Here is a 21,275-nt window from a genome sequence, read left to right as displayed (position 1 = left end):
AGCCGCTCTGCCCGGACCCTCCCCGCGGCCCCTCCCGGTTACCGGGGCCGGCCGGGAGCAGCTCCGGGGTGACCCTTGGCCCCCCCGGTTCGGGCGCGACGGGCGCGGGACGGGCGCGGGGACAGCGCGGGGACGAGTCCCCGTGGGCTCAGGTGGGCACGGGAGGGCACGGGAGGGGTCCCGGTGGGCACGGGAGGGCACGGGAGGGGTCCCGGTGGGCGTGGGAGGGGTCCCGGTGGGCACGGGAGGGGTCCCGGTGGGCACCGGTGGGCACGGGAGGGGTCCCGGTGGGCACGGGAGGGGTCCCGGTGGGCACGGGAGGGCACGGGAGGGGTCCCGGTGGGCGCGGGAGGGGTCCCGGTGGCACGGGAGGGCACGGGAGGGGTCCCGGTGGGCGCGGGAGGGGTCCCGGTGGCACGGGCGGTGCCAGCGCCGCCCCCACGGTGGTCCCGCGGTTTGGGTGGGGGGTGGGGGGGGTTAACCGGGCGCACCTGGGGGGTCTCCGGTGGGGTTGGGGACACGCGTGGGTCACCGCGTGGCACCCGTGGGTGGCAGCGCGGCGGCGGCGGCTCCCGCGGTCTCCCGGTGCCGCGGCGTGGCGTGGCCGGGCCGCACGTGGAACGGGGAGCGGGGGGGTGCGGGCAGCCCGGTGGGGTGCGGGGCCGTCCCGCGTTCCCCGCCGGTACCGGGGGGCGGCGTGGGGGGCTCGGGGGGGGGTTCCCGGGGGTTTTATCGCCCTCCCGGTAAAACATTAACCCCCCGGTTGCAAAACCTCGCCCCAAGGACGAGGGGCACCCGCCGCGCTCCCGGTGACCCCCCCCAACTCTCGCCACCCCCCCGGTTTGGGGGGCACAGCGGCCGTGTCCCCCTCCCCCCCCCCCCCGGTGTCCCCGAGCCCCGGAGCGCCGCACGTGGCCCGGGAGGTGACCCCGGTACCGGCTGGAGCTTTCCCACGGGCGGGGAACGGCGGGGGGACCCTCCGCAACCGGGGGGGGACCCTCCCCACATCGGGGAGACCCTTCCCCCCCTCGGGGGACTCTCCCCAACCTCGTGGGACCCTTCCCACCCTCGGGGTGACCCCAACATCGGGGGACCCTCCCCACCCTCGGGGGACCTTCTCCAACCTCGGGGACCCTCCCCACCCTCGGGGGACCCTCCCCACATCGGGGTGACCCTCCCCAAAGTGGGGTGACCCTCCCCAAAGTGGGGTGACCCTCCCCACATCGGGGTGACCCTCCCCACCCTCGGGGTGACCCCAGCATCGGGGGACCCTTCCTAACCTCGGGGGACCCTCCCCACCCTCGGGGGACCCTCCCCAAAGTGGGGTGACCCTTCCCTCCCTCGGGGGACCCTCCCCACATCGGGGTGACCCCAAAGTGGGGGGACCCTCCCCAAAGTGGGGTGACCCTCCCCACAGCGGGGTGACCCTTCCCTCCCTCGGGGGACCCTCCCCAACCTGGGGAGACCCTCCCCACAGCGGGGAGACCCTCCCCACATGGGGCTGACCCCAAAGTGGGGTGACCTTCCCCACCCTCGGGGGACCCTCCCCAAAGTGGGGTGACCCTTCCCACCCTCGGGGGACCCTCCCCACATCGGGGTGCCCCTCCCCACATGGGGCTGACCCCGACCCCGCCGTCCCTCAGCCGCCGCCGCGGACCGGCCCCATGAGCCGCCGGTGTTTCCTCGCGGCCGTTGCGGCGCTGCTGCTGCTGACGGGGCCCGGTGGTGCCGCGGGGGTCCCGGGGCGGCTCCCGGAGGACGCGGAGCAGGAGCACGGCTATTACCTGCGGCAGCTCTTCGGGCAGTACGGGCACAACGGGACGCTGCCCTTCGAGGGGCTGGCACGGCTGCTGGGCAGCCTGGGGCTGGGCACGGTGCGGGTGGTGCAGATCCAGCACGAGGAGCTGGGCCACGGCCACGCCGCCCACCTGGACCTGCTGGAGGTGCAGGAGGACAAGCACCGCCACCGGCACCCGCTGCGGGAGCACGGCGGGGCCGCGGCACCGAGCACCGGAGCGCCCCTCAGGTACCCCCCCCGTTCCTTCCCCGTGGGGCCGCCGCGGTTCGCGCTGTGCGGTGGGGATGGGCTCACCCCACACACCCCCTCCCCATTTCCCGCAGCCCCCCGCCCTCCCGACCGCCCAGCTGGCAGCACCCGGTGCCCACCGAGCCCCCCGGGGCCGCGGGGGTGCCCCGGCAGTACCGGCCCGGTCTCAGCCTGCTGGGCAGGGTGTTGGGCTTGGAGCACTCCAGCACCGACCACCCGCACGACGATGTGAGTGGGGACGGGGGGGTCGCGCCGTGCCGCGCTCCGGGAGCACCGGGGCAGCACCGGGGCAGCACCGGGGGGGCTCCGGTTGCTCGCCGGGATCCCCGGCACCGCTCAGCGCGATCCCCGGCCCGCAGTGCCTGAACGGGACCCAACTGCTGCTGAATTTCGGGCTGGACTCGGCGGCGCAGCTGACACCGGAGCAGTTCTCGCTGCTGTGCCCGGCGCTGCTCTACCAGATCGACAGCCGCGTCTGCATCCAGCACCGCGATGAGGCGACACTGCCACCCCCGGGGGGGACCCTCTGGCCAGGTAACCCCAACCCCGCGGCCCCTCGCTGCTCCCCGGCCCCACATCCCTCATCCCGGGGATCCCCGAGCTGCTCCCGGGGTCCCCCTCCCCAGAGGTGCCCGTGTCCCGGCCCGGGGTCCCGTCCCCGTTATGGTGTGGGGGATTCCGTCCCTGCATCCCCCAGGCCCCCCTGCACTCCTCACCCCCGTCCCTGAGCCGTGCCCCCCACCCCGGCCTCCCACTCCTGATCCTGGGGTCTCCATTCTTGGGGTTCCCCTCCCTGCATCCCTGGGGTCTCCATCCCTGGGGTCTCCATCCATAAATCCCCAGGATTCCCATCCCTGGGACCCCCATTTCCACATCCCTGAGTTCCCCACCCCTGATTTCCCCATCCCTGGGGTCTCCATCCCTGATTTCCCCATCCCTGGGACCCCCATTTCCACAGTCCTGGGGCCCCATCCCTAAATCCCTGGGGTCCCCATCTCTGAGTTTCCCATTCCCCCATCCCTGAGTTCCTAATCCTTGGGTCCCCATCCCTGATTTCCCCACCCCTGGGGTCTCAATCCCTGAGTTCCCCATCCCTGAGTTCTCCATTCCCCCATCCCCATTTCCCCATCCCCAATTCCCCATCCCCATTTCCCCCTTCCCATTCCCCATCCCCAATTCCCCATCCCCAATTCCCCCATCCCTGCTCCCCCATTCCCCCTCCCCACCCCCCTACCGGGTGTTCCCCGTTCCCGGTACCGGGGGGTGCCTGACGCCGCTGGCAGCGCTGGGCTGGGCCCTGCTGCCCGTTCCCGGTACCGGGGGGTGCCTGACGCCGCCGGCAGCGCTGGGCTGGGCGCTGCTGCCCGTTCCCGGTACCGGGCCGTGCCCTGACGCCGCCGGCAGCGCTGGGCTGGGCGCTGCTGCCCGTTCCCGGTACCGGGGGGTGCCTGACGCCGCCGGCAGCGCTGGGCCGGGCGCTGCTGCCCGTTCCCGGTACCGGGGGGTGCCTGACGCCGCCGGCAGCGCTGGGCTGGGCGCTGCTGGCCGTGCTCTCGGTCAGCCTCCCGTCGGTGCTGGCGGTGCCGCTGCTCCCGCCGCGGGCCCGGGGCTCCCGCCGCTCGCTGTTCGCCTTCCTGGTGCCGTTGGCCGCGGGGACGCTCTGCGGGGACGCGCTGCTGCACCTTTGGCCGCACGTAGGTACCGCCGCGGCGGCGGCACCGGGGGGACACCGACCGCCGCGGTGCCGGTGCTGCCCCGAGCCGCCGCCGCCTCTCCGGTGTGCAGGCGAACGGGAGTCACCCGGAGGCACCGGGGGAGCCGAGCCCCGCCGTGCTGCAGGGGCTGGCGGTGCTGGCGGGCGTTTACCTGCTCTTCGTGCTCGAGCTGCTCCTCGGGGTGCTGCGGCACCGGCGGGAGGCCACGGTGAGAGCGAGACCGGGCACCGGGCGGGCACGGAGCCGCCACCGGGGCCGGTTCTGCACACAACGACTCCGTTGTCACCAGGGACGCCCCCATGGAGAGACCCCCGGTATGGCCGCGGGGGTCCCGGCGCCGTCACGGGCAGGTACGACCCCCTCGCACCCCCCGGCAGAGCCCCCGGTACCGGCAGACACCGGAGGGAGCCGCGGTGTCCGTCCCGCCGCAGGCACCGAGCTGCGGCACCTGACGGCGCCGGAACCGGAGCTGGAGCCGGGACCCCCCGAGCCCCACCGGGAGCCCCACCGGGAGCCGCCCCCGGGAGCCTCCCACGGACACTCCCACGGACACTCGCACGGCCCCGGGCCCGGTGCCGCTGACATCGCGTGGATGGTGGTGCTGGGAGACGGTGTCCACAACCTGACCGACGGGCTGGCCATCGGTGCGACGGGAACGGGAACGGGCGGGAACGGGAATGGGAACGGCAAAGGGAACGGGAATGGGAACGGGGCAGGGACGGGAACGGGCGGGGCGGGGCGGGAACGGGAACGGGGGAGGGAACGGGAATGGGAACGGGAATGGGAACGGGGACGGGAATGGCAAAGGGAACGGGAATGGGAACGGGGATGGGAACGGGAACGGGCGGGGCGGGAACGGGGACGGGAACGGGGCGGGAACGGCAAAGGGAACGGGAACGGGGACAGGGACGGGAAAGAGGGAGGGAACGGGGATGGGGACGAGGACGGGGACGGGAACGGGGCGGGAACGGGGACGGGGACAGAGACAGAACAGGGGGACAAGGGGGACAGGGGGACAGGGACAGGGACAGGAGGACAGGGGGACAGGGACAGAGGGACAGGGGGACAACGGGACAGGGGGACAAGGCTGCCCGGTGACTCAGGGATGGGGACAGGGCTGGATTGGGGGGACAGGGGGACAGGGGGACAGGGACAGGGGCAGAGGGACAGGGGGACAGAGGGACAGGGGGACAGGGACAGGGGGACAGGGACAGGGACAGGGACAGGGGGACAGGGACAGGGACAGGGGCAGGGGCAGAGCAGCAGCCCCGGGCTGAGGAACCCCCTCCCCCCCCCCAGGAGCCGCCTTCTCGCACGGCCTCCCCAGCGGGCTCAGCACCGCCCTGGCCGTGCTCTGCCACGAGCTGCCCCACGAGCTGGGTGAGCCCCCCCTGAGACCCCCGAACCCCTGTGAGACCCCCCGGACACCCCCGAACCCCCGTGAGACCCCCGAACCCCCGTGAGACCCCCGAGCGGGGCACCCCCGAACCCCGTGAGACCCCCGTGAGACCCCCGAACCCCTGTGAGACCCCCAGAACACCCTCAGACCCCCCCCATGACACCTCCTGGACACCCCCAAACCCCCCGTGAGATCCTCCGGACATCCCCAGAATCCCCGTGATGCCCCCCAGACACCCCCAGACCCCCCGTGACAGCCCCCGGACCCTCCCGAAACCCCCATGACACCCCCCAGACACCCTCAGACCCCCCCATGCCACCCCCCCAGACACCCCCAAATCCCCCATGCCACCCCCAAACCCCCCCAAACCCCCCCTGGACACCCCCCAGACACCCCCAAACACCCCATGCCACCCCCTGGACACCCCTCATGCCAGCCCCTGGACACCCCCAGACACCCCCAAACCCCCCAACCCCCCATGGCACCCCCCGGACCCCCCCAAACCCCCCATGCCACTCCCTGGACACCCCCCAGACACCCCCAAAGCCCCCAAACCCCCCATGCCACCCCCCGGACACCCCCCAGACACCCCGGATCCCCCCAAACCCCCCATGCCACCCCCCCAAACCCCCCCCATGGCACCCCCCATGCCACCCTTGGGTGCCCGCAGGGGACCTGGCGCTGCTGCTGCGGGCGGGCGCTGCCCCGCGCTCGCTGCTGCTCCTCTCGCTGCTCTCGGCGCTGCTCTCGGCCCTGGGGGCGCTGGCGGGGGTCGCCCTGGGGGGCAGCGGGACCCCCCTCGCCCCCTGGCTCCTCACCGCCACCGCCGGGGTCTTCCTCTACGTGGCCCTGACCGACATGGTGAGGGGGGGGGGTTTGGGGGGGTTTGAGGGTGTCTGGGGGGTCTCATGGGGGTGCTGAGAGGGTCTGGGGGTTCTCATGGGGGGTTTGGGGGTGTCTGGTGGGTGTCCTGGGGGTGTTCTCGGGGTGTCATGGGGGGTTTGGGGGGTCTGGGGGGTGTCACAGGGGTGTCATGGGGGGGTTTGAGGGTGTTCTGGGGGTCTCATGGGATTGCTGAGAGGGTCTGGGGGTTCTCACGGGGGGTTTGGGGGGGTCTGGGGGGTGTCATGGGGGCTTTGGGGGTGTCTGGGGGGGGTCCTGCGGGTGTCACAGGGGTGTCATGGGGGGCTCTGAGGGTGTTCTGGGGGTCTCATGGGGGGTTTGGGGGTGTCCAGGGGGTGTCATGGGGGGTTTTGGGCGTGTCCGGGGGGTGTCACTGGGGGTTTGGGGGTGCCCGTGGGGGGGTGTGGGTGTCACTGGGGGTTTGGGGGTGTCACTGGGGGTTTGGGGGTACCCGTGGGGGGGTGTGGGTGTCACTGGGGGTTTGGGGGTGTCACTGGGGGTCTCACGCCCCCCTTTTCCCCCCCAGCTCCCCGAGGCGCTGCGGGGCTCGGCCGGGGGCTCCTGGGGCCGCTTCGCGCTGCAGAACTCGGGGTTCCTGCTGGGGGCGGGCACCATGCTGGGCATCGCCCTGGCCGAGGGGCACCTGCGCTCCTGGCTGCGAACCTGAGCCCCCCCCCGGGACCCCCGGGACACCCCCCGGGACCCCCCCCGGGACCCCCGGGACCCCCGGGACCACCCCCCGGGACCCCCGCCTTGGATATCCCTCCCCCGTTCTCCAGAATTCCCGGGGGGATCCGCGGTGCCGCCCCCGGAGGGGATTGGGGGTTCCCTCATTCCTGATTTGGGGTCCCCTCGCTGCCCCCAGGGAGGATTTGGGGTCCCCTCGCTGCCCCCAGGGAGGATTTGGGGTCCCCTCATTGTCCCCAGGGAGGATTTGGGGTCCCTCGTTCCAAATTTGGGGTCCCCTCGCTGCCCACCGGGATCCCCCCGAGGAGCTCAGGAAGGGGAACAACCCCAAAGCAAAATTGGTTGAATAACCAGAATTGGTTTAATAAAGAACCAAAATTGGTTTAATGACCAGATTTGGTTTAATAAACAAAATTGGTTTAATAAAGAACCAGAATTGGTTTAATAACCAGAACTGGTTTAATAACCAGAATTGAGCCAGAACCGCAATAAAACTCCGGGATTTGCTCGCAGTTACAGGGGGGGAAATAAATCAACTTTGAACGGTTTTGCCGCGTTTTTTTGGGGGGTTTTCCCTCCTTTTTAAGAATTAAACGAAGCAGAATTTCCGGAAATTCCGACCTGGGACATCGGAGAGAAAATTGGGATTTTTGGGGTTCTCTGGAACCCCTCAGGATTCCGGGACCCCCCCCAAGATTTTGGGACCCCCCCAGGGGGGTCTGGGACCCCTCAAAGTTTTGGGACCCCTCAAGATTTTGGGACCTTTCAAGGTTCTGGGACCCCTCAGGATTCCGGGACACCTCAAGATTTTGGGACCCCTCAAAAGTTCTGAGACCCCCAAAATTTTGGGACCTCCCTCAGGGGGTCCTGGGACCCCTCAAGATTTGGGACCCCTGAAGGTTTTTGGGACCCCCAGGGGGTGCAGGACCCCCCCCGGTGCCTTCGGCCTCTCCTCCCTCCTCACTTCGTCCATCCCTGCCCCAGCCCCGAGGGGCAGAACCCCCAAAATCACCCCAAAATCACCCCAAAATCACCCCAAAACCCCCAAAATCACCCCAAAACCCGGAAGAACCCCCAAAATCACCCCAAAACACACACAGAGCCCCAAAATCCGAAAGAACCCCCAAAATTACCCCAAAATCCAGCAGAACCCCCAAAATCACCCCAAAACCCGGCAGAACCCCCAAAATTACCCAAAAACCCACACAGAGCCCCAAAATCCCCCAAAAATCCACACGGAGCCCCAAAATTTCCCCAAAACCCACAGAGAGCCCCAAAATCCGGCAGAACCCCCAAAATCACCCCAAAATCACCCCAAAACCCCCCAAAATCACCCCAAAACCCCCAAAATCATCCCAAAATCACCCCAAAACCCCCCAAAATTGCCCCAAAACACGGCAGAACCCCCAAAATCACCCCAAAACCCACACAGAGCCCCAAACCCCCCAAATCACCCCAAAATCCAGAGCCCCAAAACCGAATTTTATTTTTTTTCCATGCGAATTTCCTTTATTTATTTTCAAGTCGACGAGAAGAACAATATCGAGAACGACTGGGTCGAGTAAGGCTATTTTCCTTTTTTTTTTTTTTTGTTTTTTTTTAGGTTTTTTAGGTTTTTTTGGTTTTTTAAAGTTATTTTTTAAGTTTTTTGATATTTTTTTAACCCTTTCCCACCCCTCCCCGCTGTTTGTCCCCTGCTCGGGACGAGGCCCCGGAGGATTCGGCCGTACCTGACAGGTGATGATGAGGTTTTTATTTTGTATATTTATTATTTTTTATTTTTTCTGTGTGGTTTTTGTGTTTTTTTTGTCCCGTGGGCACCAAAGGAACATTTTTGTGCATAAATACAGAGGTGCAGCATCGACACGGAGAATTTCAGACACGGAATTGCTACAGAGACGCGTCCCCCCCCCAACCGCACCCCAAAAATTCCAAAGGTTTTAGGGCAGCCCCGGAGCTCCCCTGGAGGGTTTGGGTGAAACTCGGCTTTTTTTAATTGATTTTTAAATTTTTTAAAATATATTTTGTGATTTTTGTGGTAATTTTATTTTTATTTTTTAATTTTTTATTTTTAAAATTATTTAATATTTAATTTTTTCATTTTTATTTTTTTCATTTTTAATTTTTATTTTTATATTTTAACTTTTCAAAATTTTTAATTTTTAACTTTTTTTTAATTTTAATTTTTAATTTTTAACTTTTAACTCTTAAATTTTAAATTTTTAATGTTTAAATTTTAAATTTAAATTTTTTTTAATTTTAATTTTTAATTTTTAATTTTAATTTTTAACTTTTCAAAATTTTAAATTTTTAACTTTTTTTAAATTTTGCTTTTTAATTTTTAACTTTTAACTTTTAACTTTTAATTTTTAATCTTTAATTTTTTAATTTTTCCTTTTAATTTTTAACTTTTAAAAATGTTTAATTTTTAACTTTTTTTCATTTCTACTTCCTAATTTTGAACTTTTAACTTTTTTAAATCTTCAACTTTTTAATTTTTAATGCTTAAATTTTAACTTTGAACTTTTAAATTTTTAACTCCTAACTTTTAACTTTTTTTTTAATTTTAACTTTTCATTTTTCATTTTGAACTTTTTAATTTTTTAATTTTAAATTCCAAATTCCAAATTTTGCTGCCGAGCCCGGGAAATTCCAGCCAGGAGAAGAGAAAAAGAAAGAAAAGGAGGAAAAAAGAAAGAAAAGGAGGAAAAAAGAAAGAAAAGGAGGAAAAAAGGGAGGGAGGGAAGGGAAAAAAAAGGAAAAAACCCAAAAATCCGAACGGAGAAATCCCTGTGGGGTTTTATCCTTTGGTTTCTCACTGAAGGCAAAGCTGAGATCCCACCCCGACATTCCACCCGAACATCGGGATAAAATCAAGGAAAAATAATTAAAAAAATAATAATAATTAAAAAAGAAATTAAAAAACCATGTTTTTTTCTGTTGTCTCTGTTTTGTGGGTTTGGGGTTTTCCTTTGTTCCCTTTGGGATCTGCACAAAGATCCCCAAAAACGGGATCAAAGCCAGAAGCGATTCCGCGTTTTTGGAGAGTTTTGTGGGGTTTTAAATTTTATTTTTATTTTTGCTTGGTTTTTAGTGCTGTGGTTTTGTGGGGTTTTTGTTTTTTTTTAATTATTGTTTAGTTTTATTTTTATTTTTTGATTCCAGCCCCGGGATGTGGCCGGGTGGGGATGGGGCTGCTCCTGGGGGGTGGGGAGGGAAAATGGGGAAAAAGGGGGGAAAAATGGGAAAAAAGGTGGGAAAAATGGGAATAAAAGGGGGGAAAATGGGAATAAAAGGGGGGAAAATGGGAATAAAAGGTGGGAAAATGGGAAAAAGGGGAGGGAAAATGGGGAAAAAAGTGGGAAAAGGAGGGAAAAAGGAGGAAAAATGGGAAAAAGGGGAGGGGAAATGGGAAAAAAGGTGCGAAAGTGGGAAAAAGGAGGGAAAATGGGAAAAAAGGAGGGAACATGGAAAAAAGAGGGGCGGGACAGGAACGGGACAGGAACGGGACAGGAACGGGACAGGAACGGGACAGGAACGGGACAGGAACGGGACACAGGGACAGGAACGGGACAGGAACGGGACAGGAACGGGACACGGGGACAGGAACGGGACAGGAACGGGACAGGAACGGGACACGGGGACAGGAACGGGACAGGAACGGGACACGGGGACAGGAACGGGACAGGAACGGGACAGGAACGGGACAGGAATGGGACAGGAACGGGACACGGGGACAGGAGGGGACAGTTCGCTTCCCGAACTGAAGTTCCCGTGGCCCCGGGGCTGTCCCGGTTTGTCCCTGGTTTGTCCCGGGATGTCCTGGGATGTCCCTGGTTTGTCCCTGGGCTATCCCCGTGATGTCCCTGGTTTGTCCCGGGATGTCCCTGGGCTATCCCGGTTTCTCCCAGTCAGTCCCGGTTTATCCCGGTCTGTCCCAGTCTGTCCTGGTTTATCCCGGTCTATCCCGGTTTATCCCGGTTTATCCCGGTCTGTCCCAGTTTATCCCGGTTTATCCCGGTCTGTCCCGGTCTATCCCGGTTTATCCCGGTCTGTCCCGGTTTCTCCCGGTCTGTCCCGGTTTATCCCGGTTTCTCCCGGTCTGTCCCGGTTTATCCCGGTTTATCCTGGTCTATCCCGGTTTATCCCGGTCTGTCCTGGTTTCTCCCGGTCTCTCCCGGTCTGTCCCGGTTTATCCTGGTCTATCCCAGTTTATCCCGGTCTGTCCCAGTCTATCCCAGTTTATCCTGGTTTATCCCGGTCTGTCCCGGTTTATCCCGGTTTATCCCAGTCTGTCCCAGTTTATCCCGGTCTATCCCGGTCTGTCCCAGTCTATCCCGGTCTATCCCGGTTTATCCCGGTCTATCCCGGTCTATCCCGGTCTATCCCGGTTTATCCCAGTTTATCCCGGTCTGTCCCGGTTTATCCCAGTCCATCCCAGTCTATCCCGGTCCGTCCCGCTCCGTCCCGGTACATTCAGCGTTTGTCGCGGTTTATGGCTCAGGGGGCGGTGCCGCCCCTCGCTCGGGCAGTGGCAGTGCAAAAACACCTTGGAAATGTCCATTTTTTATTTATTTCTTTTATATTTTTTTGTGCTGTCAGTTTTATTTTTTTTTTTAATTTTTTACTTCTACTTTTTAACCTTTTTTTTAAAATATTTTTCATTTTTTTTTGTTTTTCTTCCTCTCTCTCAACACCACAACTTCCCTTTGTCATTCATTCCCTAGAAACGAACTTTTATTTTTTTTGTTTGTTTTTTTTGGGTTTTTTTTTCCTTTTTTTTGTTATTTTTTCCGCTTTTTTCCTCTCTTTTTCAATTCCAACTGAAAAAATAAAGCCCAAGACACTCTCGCCGCTCTCCATCCCGTGGGATGCTAAAGGGAATTATTCATGCTTTTTTGAACAAAAGTGCTTATTACTTGAAGCAAGTGCTTTGGACCAAGGGCTCGGAGAGAAACTTCCTTTTTTTCTTGTATTTTTTGTCCTTTTTTTGTCCTTTTTTTGTCGGTTTTTTTTCCAGAGGGAAAAAGATTTAAGTGTTCCAAACCAATAAATAGGATGAAAAAAAAATCAATTTTGCTGAAGGTCCAACTTTGGCATAAAAGGATGGAAAATTTTGATTTTTTTGGGGGGGGGAAGTTTCCCTCCATCCCTTTTTTTTTTTGTTTGTTTGCTTTTTTTCAGTTTTTTTTTTTACAACGGGGAAAACCATCACAAAAAAAATAATAATAAAAAATAAAAATAAACCCATCATCCCCACCCTCCCAAAAAAAAAAAAATTGATCCAGTAGAGGAAAATAAATGCAATTATTCCCAAATATTTTGATTATTACTTCAATTGTCAAGCTGTGCTGTCGACGAGAACGATGCAGCGATGAAGGAGAACAAGACGGGGACACCCAAAAATCAAAGGCCACCAACGTCCCCCCCAAATTTTGTCCCTCCTCTGTCCCCTCTCCCCTCTGGTGCACCGCTGGAGCCTCATTCCCCAGATTTTATTAATTATTAATTATTATTATTATTATTTTAGAGGGGAAGCCCTTTGGGTGGCGTTGATTGTCTCGGAGCGGAGGTGACACGTGGGGACAAGGCCAGCAGGGAGGGTTGGGCTTCCTCCTCACAGCAAAAAATACCAAAAAAACAACATAAAAAGTCAGGAAATACCCCAAAAATTTAAAAAAAAATAAAATTTCCCCCCCTCCTCCTTGAAATAAAGTGGAGGGAAAAGATGAGTTTTTCATGTGCTGGGGAAAATAAAATAAAATAAAATGAAATAAAATGAAATAAAATAAAATAAAATAAAATAAAGTAAAATAAAGTAAAAAATAAAATAAAATAAAATAAAATAAAATAAAATAAAATAAAATAAAGTAAAATAAAATAAAATAAAATAAAATAAAGTAAAATAAAATAAAATAAAGTAAAGTAAAATAAAGTAAAATAAAGTAAAATAAAATAAAATAAAATAAAATAAAATAAAATAAAATAAAATAAAATAAAATAAAATAAAATAAAATAAAATAAAGTAAAATAAAATAAAGTAAAATAAAATAAAATAAAATAAAATAAAATAAAATAAAATAAAATAAAATAAAGTAAAATAAAACAAAATAAAATAAAATAAAATAAAGTAAAATAAAATAAAGTAAAATAAAATAAAATAAAATAAAATAAAATAAAATAAAATAAAATAAAATAAAATAAAATAAAATAAAATAAAATAAAATAAAATAAAATAAAATAATTAAAAAATGAAAATGAAAATGAAAATAAAAGGGGGTGGTGATGGGTTCTCTCAGTGCCATGGGGATGGGAAAATTCCCATCCTGGAAATGTGGGAATCCCAAAAAAGAACCCAAAAGGAATCCTAAAAAAACCACCCAAAAGCCCGGGAGGGCTCAGGGCTTTGGGAGAGGGAGGGAATTCCTGGGAATTCCTGGGAATTCCTGCCGGGAAAAGGGAAATGTAAACAAGTTCTCACTGGTTTGGTTTTTTTGGGGTTTTTTTTTGTGTTTTTTCTTTTTTTTTTTTTCCAGTTCTTCTCCCTAGAATACTGAAAAGGAGCTTCCCGAAAAAAAGGAAATGGAGCTTCCAAGAAAAAAAGGGAAAAGGATCTTCCCAAAAAAAAAGGGAAAAGATCTTTCAAATAAAAAGGAAAAAAAAAGGAAAAGGAGTTTCCAAAAAAAAAAAAAGGAGAAGGATCCTTCAAAAAAAGGGAAAGGATCTTCCCAAAGGAGGAAAAGGATTTTTTAAAATAAAAAGAATTTTCCAAAAGAAAAGGAATTTTCCAAAAGAAAAAGAATTTTCCAAAAGAAAAGGAATTTTCCAGAAGAAAAAGGATTTTCCAAATAGAAAGGAAAAGGATTTTTCAAGAGAAATAAAAGGATTTTTCCAAAAAAAAAAAAGAGCTTTTTTTTGCTTTTTTTTATGTTTTTTTTTTTAAATTCAAGTTTTGTTTTGAGTTCCGAGCTGAGGTATGCGGTGCAAACCAAGGGGCAGCGCTTCCTTTTGGCTTTTTTTGGGGTTTATTTGATCCTAAAAAACCAAAAAGCAAAAAAAAAAGGGGAAATCCCTGGGATCCCTGCCCCTCTCAAGTGCCTGGGTCGGGTTTTTGTTGAGTGCTTGGGGTGGGGGAGCCCCGAAGGGAAAAAAAGTCCAAAATGTGCTTTTCACCCAAAGGCCAAGACTGCAACTTCGGATTTGGTTCGAAAAAGTTTGGCTTTGGTTCAAAAAAAAAAAAAATAAAAAAGAAAAATCAGTGCCAGGGGATCCCCCAGGAACAGCCGCCTTCGTCTCCAAATGAGCGGAAAAGAGTAAAAACCAACCGAAAAAAATCAAATTTTGGTTACAGAAATGCCCTTTTCTCCAAGGGTGAGGAGCTGGGAGAGGCCTGAAATTCCCAAAATTCCCCAAATTCCTGGAATTCCGCTGCCCTTCCAGCCCCTCCCTCTGTGCATCCGTCTTTGGCTTTCAGCAGACTCGTGGGAAGGAGGGAAAAATTTGTTTTTTGATGCTGTTACAGTAATTCAGAAGGGGAAAAATACCAAAACCGAACCAAAAAAAGGGAAAAAAACCCCAAAAAACAACAGTGCAACATTCTCGAATGCTTCGAACCTGCAGCATAAGATTTCCAAAAACATGAAAAATAAATGAAAAATAAAAAAAATGAGAACTCCAAACCAAAAAACAACGATCCCGCTCACATCCACAAAATCTGCCAGGATGCTGCATCCCAAAAAAATCAACACAGGCTTTGGGAAGAAGGACTTGCAAGTGCATTTGTTTCCTTAGTAAAGGCTAAAATGTTGAATTATAATTTTTTTTAATGGTTTTTGTTGGTTTTTTTAAAGGTAAATGCTTGTTTCTCTATAAATAATTCTCTTTTTTGTTGAAAAAAACAAAAAAACAATCAACCAACCAAGCAACCAACACTGACTCTCTCATGGAAACGGCCACGCAAACCAGGAGGGGAAAAAAAAAAACAAAATAAATTTTAGGAGCTGACAAATTGCCAAAAGGAGGGGGAAAAAAAATCAAAAATAAAGCCTTAAAAAAATGAAAAACCAACAGAATCCCTAAAGTGCCTGGTGTGGGGAGGAGGCTCCAGCGGGACACCCGATTTATTTTCCCTAAAATGAGCTGCCAGAGGGTTTTTAGTGTGCCAGGTACAGCAGATTTGGGGTTTTTCAAGTGTTTTTTTTGGGGTGAGCACGAGGAGAGGAGAGGAGAGGGGGAGGAGCGATTCCCACCCTGGCTGGACATAAATCCCCAAATAATTCCCAAATTAATTCCCACCCTGGCCAAGAGTTCGGGTTTTTCCTGATCCCAGCTGAGCACGGGGGGGGGATGGAAATGGGCAGGGAATTCCTGGGATTTGCGGGAGGGAAATGTTGGGAATGAAATGAAAACAGCAGGAAAGAAACCAAAAAAATCTGGGATGGGAATAAAAATTTTGGGGAGGAAATAAAAATGTTGGGGAGGAAACACCAGGAATGAAACATCAGGAATGAGACAAAAAGCCTGGGAAGGGAACGGAAACTTTGGGAATGAAACAAAAACGTTGGGAAGGAAATGCCAGGAGGGAAACAAAAAACCAGGATGGAAGGAAAAACACCGGGAAAGGAGCAAAAACACCGGGAAGGAAAGGGCTCCAATCAACCTCGAAGGGAAAATCCAGCGGCAAATCCAGCCCAAATCCCCAAATCCTGCCACTTCCATCCTGTGCCAGCCCAAATCCTGTGCCAGCCCAAATCCTGCCCCTTTTATCCTGGTGCCAGCCCAAATCCTGCCCCTTCCAGCTCCTGCCAGTCAGGAAAGGTTGGGAGGGCACAGGGGATGTGCCAACCCAAATCCTGCCAGCCCAAATCCTGCCCTTTCCATCCTGGTGCCAGCCCAAATCCTGCCCCTTTTATCCTGGTGCCAGCCCAAATCCTGCCCTTTCCAGCTCCTGCCAGCCAGGCAGGGCACAGGGAATGGGGCTGGCACTGCTTTGGGAACCCCAAAACCCCGAACTCTTGGCCTCAACTCCCACCCCACCCCAGGCTGGGCTCGCCCGGTCTTGTTCTCCTTTCAAGTGCCCAATATTGAGAGAATTGGTAATAAATAGAAGAAGGGGTCACCCGTGGCGGGTCACTCCGGGTAGCAGCCGTCCAGGCAGGGCAGGGCACAGGGAATGGGGCTGGCACCGCTTTGGGAACCCCAAAAACCCGAACTCTTGGCCTCAACTCCCACCCCACCCCAGGCTGGGCTCGCCCGGTCTTGTTCTCCTTTCAAGTGCCCAATATTGAGAGAATTGGTAAATAAATAGAAGAGGGGGTCACCCGTGGCGGGTCACTCCGGGTAGCAGCCGTCCAGGCCGATGGCGCCGGGGCGCTCGGGGCTGTAGGGGCAGGAGGAGCCGTGGGGCAGCGCCGCCGCCTTGGCCGCGATGCCGCAGTTCGTCAGGAGGCCCAGGCTGAAGGAGCCCAGCGCGTCCTTGGGCGGGAAAGGCTTCATGGTGGACAGGATCAGTGCCAGGCAGTCGGCCACGTCCTTGTTGGGGGCACAGGCCAGGGCTGGGGTGTGACCTGAGGGAGGCACGAGGGGTCAGGGCTGTGGGGTGTGGGGTGGGGTGTGGAGGTGTGGGGGTGTGGGGTGTGGGGTGGGCAATGGGGTGTGGGGTGTGGGGTGGGGGTGTGGGGTGTGGGATGGGGTGTGGGGTGTGCAATGGGGTGTGGGGTGGGGGTGTGGGGTGTGGGATGGGGTGTGGGGTGTGCAATGGGGTGTGGGGTGTGCAATGGGGTGTGGGGTGTGGGGTGGGGTGTGGGGTGGGGTGTGGGGATGGGGTGTGGGGTGTGGGATGGGGTGTGGGGGTGTGGGATGGGGTGTGGGGTGGGGTGTGCAATGGGGTGTGGGGTGTGCAATGGGGTGTGGAGGTGTGGGGTGTGCAATGGGGTGTGCAGTTGTGGGGGTGTGGGATGGGGTGTGGGATGGGGTGTGGGGGTGTCAGTGCAATGGGGTGTGGGGGTGTGGGGTGTGGGGTGTGGGATGGGGTGTGGAAGTGTGGGGTGGGGTGTGGGGCTGTGGGGCTGTGGGAGGCCATTCTGGGGGCTGTGGCCGGGTACACCCCACGCCGTGGGCGCTCCCCACAGTGCCAGGGGTCCCAGGGGTGCCAGGGGTCCTGGGGGTCCCTGGGGTCCCTGGGGTCCCTGGGGTCCCGGGGGTCCCGGGGGTGCCGGGGGTCCCAGGGGTCCTGGGGGTCCCGGGGGTGCTGGGGGTGCCGGGGGTCCCTGGGGTCCCGGGGGTCCTGGGGGTCCCGGGGGTCCCGGGCTCGCACCTTCTTCATCCACAGCCAGCACGGTGGCCCCGCGGCTCAGCAGGGCCTGCACCACCGAGGCCAGCCCGTTCCGCGCCGCGATGTGCAGCGGCCTGGGGAGGGGAGCGGTGTCAGGGCCCCAAAACCCATCCCAAAACTTCATCCCAAACCACAGCCTAAAACCCATCCCAAAACACATCCCAAACCACACCTGAAAACCCATCCCAAACCACACCCAAAACCCATCCCAAAACTTCATCCCAAAACACAGCCCTAAAATCCATCCCAAACCACAGCCCCAAACCCATCCCAAACCCCATCCCAAAACACACCCAAACCCCATCCCAAACCACACCCTAAAACCCAGCCCAAACCACACCCTAAAACCCATCCCAAACCACAGCCCCAAACCCATCCCAAACCACAGCCCCAAACCCCATCCCAAACCACACCCTAAAACCCATCCCAAAACACACCCAAACCCCAGCCCAAACCACACCCCAAAACACAGCCCAAACCACAGCCCCAAACCCCATCCCAAACCACACCCAAAACCCATCCCAAAACTTCATCCCAAAACACACCCTAAAACCCATCCCAAACCACACCCAAACCCCATCCCCATTTCTCCCCTGTACCCCATTTCCCCCCCATACCCCATTTCCCCCCATACCCCATTTTTCCCCCCCATACCCTGTTTTCCCCCATACCCCATTTTCCCCCCCCGTACCCCATTTTTCCCCCCCGTACTCCTTTCCCCCCCATACCCCATTCCCCTCCATACCCCATTTCCCCCCCCATACCCCATTTCCCCCCCCATACCCCATTCCCCCCCATACCCCATTTTCCCCCCCGTACCCCATTTCCCCCGTACCCCATTTCCCCCCCCATACCCCATTTCCCCCCATACCCCATTTCCCCCCACTCCCCATTTTCCCCCCCATACCCCATTTCCCCCCATGCCCCATTTTCCCCCCCGTACCCCATTTCCCCCCATGCCCCATTTTTCCCCCCCGTACCCCATTTTTCCCCCCGTACCCCATTTTTCCCCCGTTCCCCGTGGGCACTCACATCTGCAGAGCACTGTTACTTGCATTGATAAGGCCGAGGTCTTGGGTTTCCCCCAGGATCAACAAGGCACACTTTTCATGGCCCTGGGGACAGGGGGCCATCAGCCAGGGCCACCAGCTCCCGTCCTGTCCTGGCCTGTCCTGCCACCGCCACCCGCCACCCGCCACCTGCCCCTCCTCGGCACCAACAACGTCACCACCAGCCTCTGGTGGCCACCATGGGCTGGGAGTGACCACCATGGGTAGGACAAAGTGACCACCATGGGTAGGACAAAGTGACCACCATGGGCTGGACAAAGTGACCACCATGGGCTGGACAAAGTGACCACCAGCCTCTGGTTGCCACTATGGGTTGGAAAAAGTGACCACAAGCCTCTGGTGGCCACCATGGGCTGGGAGTGACCACCATGGGCTAGACAAAGTGACCACCATGGGCTAGACAAAGTGACCACCAGCCTCTGGTGGCCACCATGGGTTGGGAGTGACCACCATGGGCTGGACAAAGTGACCACCATGGGCTGGACAAAGTGACCACCATGGGCTGGACAAAGTGACCACCAGCCTCTGGTTGCCACCATGGGTTGGACAAAGTGACCACCAGCCTCTGGTGGCCACCATGGGTTGGGAGACCCTGGAGATTCAGAGTGACCCAGTCTGGACATCTCCAGCCATGGAAGTGACCCTGGAAGTTCAGATGACCCATCTGGACACTCCAGCCATGGAAGTGACCCTGGAGACCCAGAGTGACCCAGTCTGGACATCTCCAGCCATGGAAGTGACCCTGGAAGTTCAGATGACCCATCTGGACACTCCAGCCATGGAAGTGACCCTGGAGACCCAGAGCAGCTCCCCAGGAAAAGCCCAGCAGGCTCGGTGCCACCTGAGCTGCCCAAAACCCCCTGGGGGGACCCCGAGGTGCCCCAGAGGTGCCACCCATGCGGGCACTGCCCACCTTGCTGCAGGCCAGGTGAAGAGCCGTGTTCTTGTTGACATCCAGCACAGTAATATTTGCTTTTGCTTGGAACAGCAGGAACTCTGCCAGGAGGAGGAGAAAACCCGTCAGCAGGAGTGGTTAAGTTTCCTTTTATAGTTCTTTTGAACGTTTTAAAGGTCTTAGAAAACTCGTTTAGTCTTCTGATAATGTTGGCATATTTAAGAGTCACAGTTCCCATATGATTTTATGTGTAAATAAAATATTTTACATATTTTTCTCTGGGTGGAGAGGAATGATTGATTGATCTTTAGGCCAGTGTGGTTGGAGAGGTGATAATTCCATCCTCCAATCCATGGTCACCTTTGGAATTCTATAAATATCAGATTTTGGAATAAAACTGGGTCTTTTGCTCTTTGGGAAAAAAAAAAAACAACAAAAAAAAATACTCAAAAAAACCTGAACGTTTTTAAAAATCAGAGCGACAAAGGAGCCTAAAAATGTCCCCAGTGCCTGCCAGGAGAGGGGACAGATGTGTGACAAGAATAATAATAAATAATAAACATATAATAAAGAATAATAAATAATAAACACCTTAGTGTGAAATATCATGATAAAAAATGATAAACACCTGAGTGTGAATGTAAAATATTGTGATAAGAAATAATAAACACCCGAACGTGAACGATTGTGACAATAAATAATAAACACCTGAGTGTGAATGTGAAATATGGTAACACAGATAAAAATAATAAACATCTGAGTGTGAGTGTGGAATATCCTGACATGGATAATAAATAACAAACAGCTGAGTGTGAGTGTAAAATATTGTGATAAGAAATAATAAAGAGCTGAATGTGAATGTGAACTATTGTGATAATAATTAACAAACAGCTGAGTGTGAATGTAAAATATTGTAATAATAAATAATAAACACCTGAGTGGGAATGTGAAATATGGTAGAAAATAATAAACTGAGTGTGAATGTGAATTATCCTGACATGGATAATAAATAATAAACATCTGAGTGTGAGTGTGAATTATCGTGATAATAAATAATAAACATCTGAGTGTGAGTGTGGAATATCCTGACATGGATAATAAATAACAAACCCCTGAGTGTGAGTGTGAACCATGGCGACAATAAGTGACAAACCCGAGTGTGAACGTGCCCGCTGTCCCCGTACCCTGTACCTCATGCCCATGTACCCAGCGCGGTGCTGTGCCTGCTGTCCCCGTGTTCCATGCCCACTGTCCCCATGCCCGCTGTCCCCGTGCCCGTGCCGTACCCAGCGCAGCGCTGTGCCCGCTCTCCCCGTGCCCCATGCCCGCTGTCCCCGTGCCCCGTGCCCCATGACACACCCAGCGCGGCGCTGTGCCCGCTGTCCCCCCGTGCCCCGTATCCCCTGCCCGTGCCGTACCCAGCGCGGCGCTGTGCCCGCTCTCCCCGTGCCCTGTACCCCATGACGCACCCAGCGCGGCGCTGTGCCCGTGTCCCATGCCCGCTGTCCCCGTGCCCCGTGCCCTTTACCCCGTACCCCGTACCCCATGCCCCGTGCCCGTGCCGTACCCAGCGCGGCGCTGTGCCCGCTGTCCCCGTGCCCGCTGTCCCCGTACCCCGTGCCCGTGCCGTACCCAGCGCGGCGCTGTGCCCGCTGTCCCCGTGCCCTGTACCCCATGCCGTACCCAGCGCGGCGCTGTGCCCGCTCTCCGAGGCCACCATCAGGGGGGTCCTGCCGAGCCGATCGGCCGAGTCCACCTGGGCCTGGTGGCGCAGCAGCAGCTGCAGCGCCCGGACGTTGTCGGCAAAGGCAGCGGCGTGAAGGGGGGTCCTGGGGGAGAGGGATACTGCAGCTCACTTCACTTCAGTTCAGTTCAGTTCAGTTCAGTTCAGTTCAGTTCATTTCATTTATTTTATTGTATTTCATTTCATTTTATTTATTGTATCTCATTTTATTTTATTTATTTCATCTCATTTTATTTTATCTTATCTCATTTTACTTTATTTATTTTATTTTATCTCATTTTATTTTATTTCATTTCATTTTATTTTATTTCACTTTATATCATTTTATTTCATTTTATTTTATTTCATTTTATTTTATGTTATTTTATCTTATTTTATGTTATTTTATTTTATCTCATTTTATTTTATTTATTTTATTTTATCTCATTTTATTTTATCTTATCTAATTTTATTTTATATTATTTTATGTTATTTTATCTTTC

General features: G+C 54.9%; 2 protein-coding genes across 3 annotated transcripts in view; one reads left to right on the top strand and one right to left on the bottom strand.

The window, feature by feature from the left end:
- The first annotated feature begins 2 nt into the window (after nucleotides 1-2).
- On the top strand, nucleotides 3-7,298 carry SLC39A5 (solute carrier family 39 member 5). Its single transcript, XM_072919724.1, has 11 exons — nucleotides 3-152; nucleotides 1,644-2,026; nucleotides 2,122-2,275; nucleotides 2,407-2,581; nucleotides 3,572-3,741; nucleotides 3,833-3,970; nucleotides 4,052-4,112; nucleotides 4,194-4,406; nucleotides 5,062-5,142; nucleotides 5,832-6,022; nucleotides 6,591-7,298. The coding sequence occupies exons 2-11, from the start codon at nucleotides 1,665-1,667 to the stop codon at nucleotides 6,729-6,731; spliced, it is 1,686 nt and encodes a 561-aa protein (XP_072775825.1). The 5' UTR covers nucleotides 3-152; nucleotides 1,644-1,664; the 3' UTR covers nucleotides 6,732-7,298.
- Nucleotides 7,299-8,232: 934 nt separating this feature from the next.
- ANKRD52 (ankyrin repeat domain 52) overlaps nucleotides 8,233-21,275 on the bottom strand; it is a 44,791-nt gene continuing 31,748 nt past the window's right edge. Inside the window, exons 25-29 of one of the 2 annotated variants that reach the window (XM_072919713.1) lie at nucleotides 20,733-20,878; nucleotides 19,068-19,150; nucleotides 18,117-18,199; nucleotides 17,067-17,158; nucleotides 8,233-16,317 (exon numbers count right to left, since the gene is read on the bottom strand). In XM_072919713.1, the coding sequence (XP_072775814.1) occupies nucleotides 16,082-16,317; nucleotides 17,067-17,158; nucleotides 18,117-18,199; nucleotides 19,068-19,150; nucleotides 20,733-20,878 (640 nt within the window). In that variant the 3' untranslated portion in view covers nucleotides 8,233-16,081. The remainder of the gene's footprint in view (nucleotides 16,318-17,066; nucleotides 17,159-18,116; nucleotides 18,200-19,067; nucleotides 19,151-20,732; nucleotides 20,879-21,275) is intronic. The other variant, XM_072919714.1, reaches the window with a different exon arrangement.

The sequence above is a fragment of the Taeniopygia guttata genome, chromosome 29 (assembly GCF_048771995.1).
Source record: "Taeniopygia guttata chromosome 29, bTaeGut7.mat, whole genome shotgun sequence".
In the NCBI taxonomy this organism is placed as follows: domain Eukaryota; kingdom Metazoa; phylum Chordata; class Aves; order Passeriformes; family Estrildidae; genus Taeniopygia; species Taeniopygia guttata.
Note: the sequence above shows the minus strand (reverse complement) of the source record. Positions and strands in the feature narration are given on the sequence as shown.

What these genes read in the sequence shown, in the direction of transcription:
- SLC39A5 (XM_072919724.1), top strand. Translation starts at nt 1,665, where the DNA reads ATGAGCCGCCGGTGTTTCCTCGCGGCCGTTGCGGCGCTGCTGCTGCTG. An exon ending in CCGACCACCCGCACGACGAT is followed by an intron (nt 2,276 to 2,406) that starts GTGAGTGGGGAC and finishes CCCGGCCCGCAG; the next exon opens with TGCCTGAACGGGACCCAACT. An exon ending in TGCTGCACCTTTGGCCGCAC is followed by an intron (nt 3,742 to 3,832) that starts GTAGGTACCGCC and finishes TCCGGTGTGCAG; the next exon opens with GCGAACGGGAGTCACCCGGA.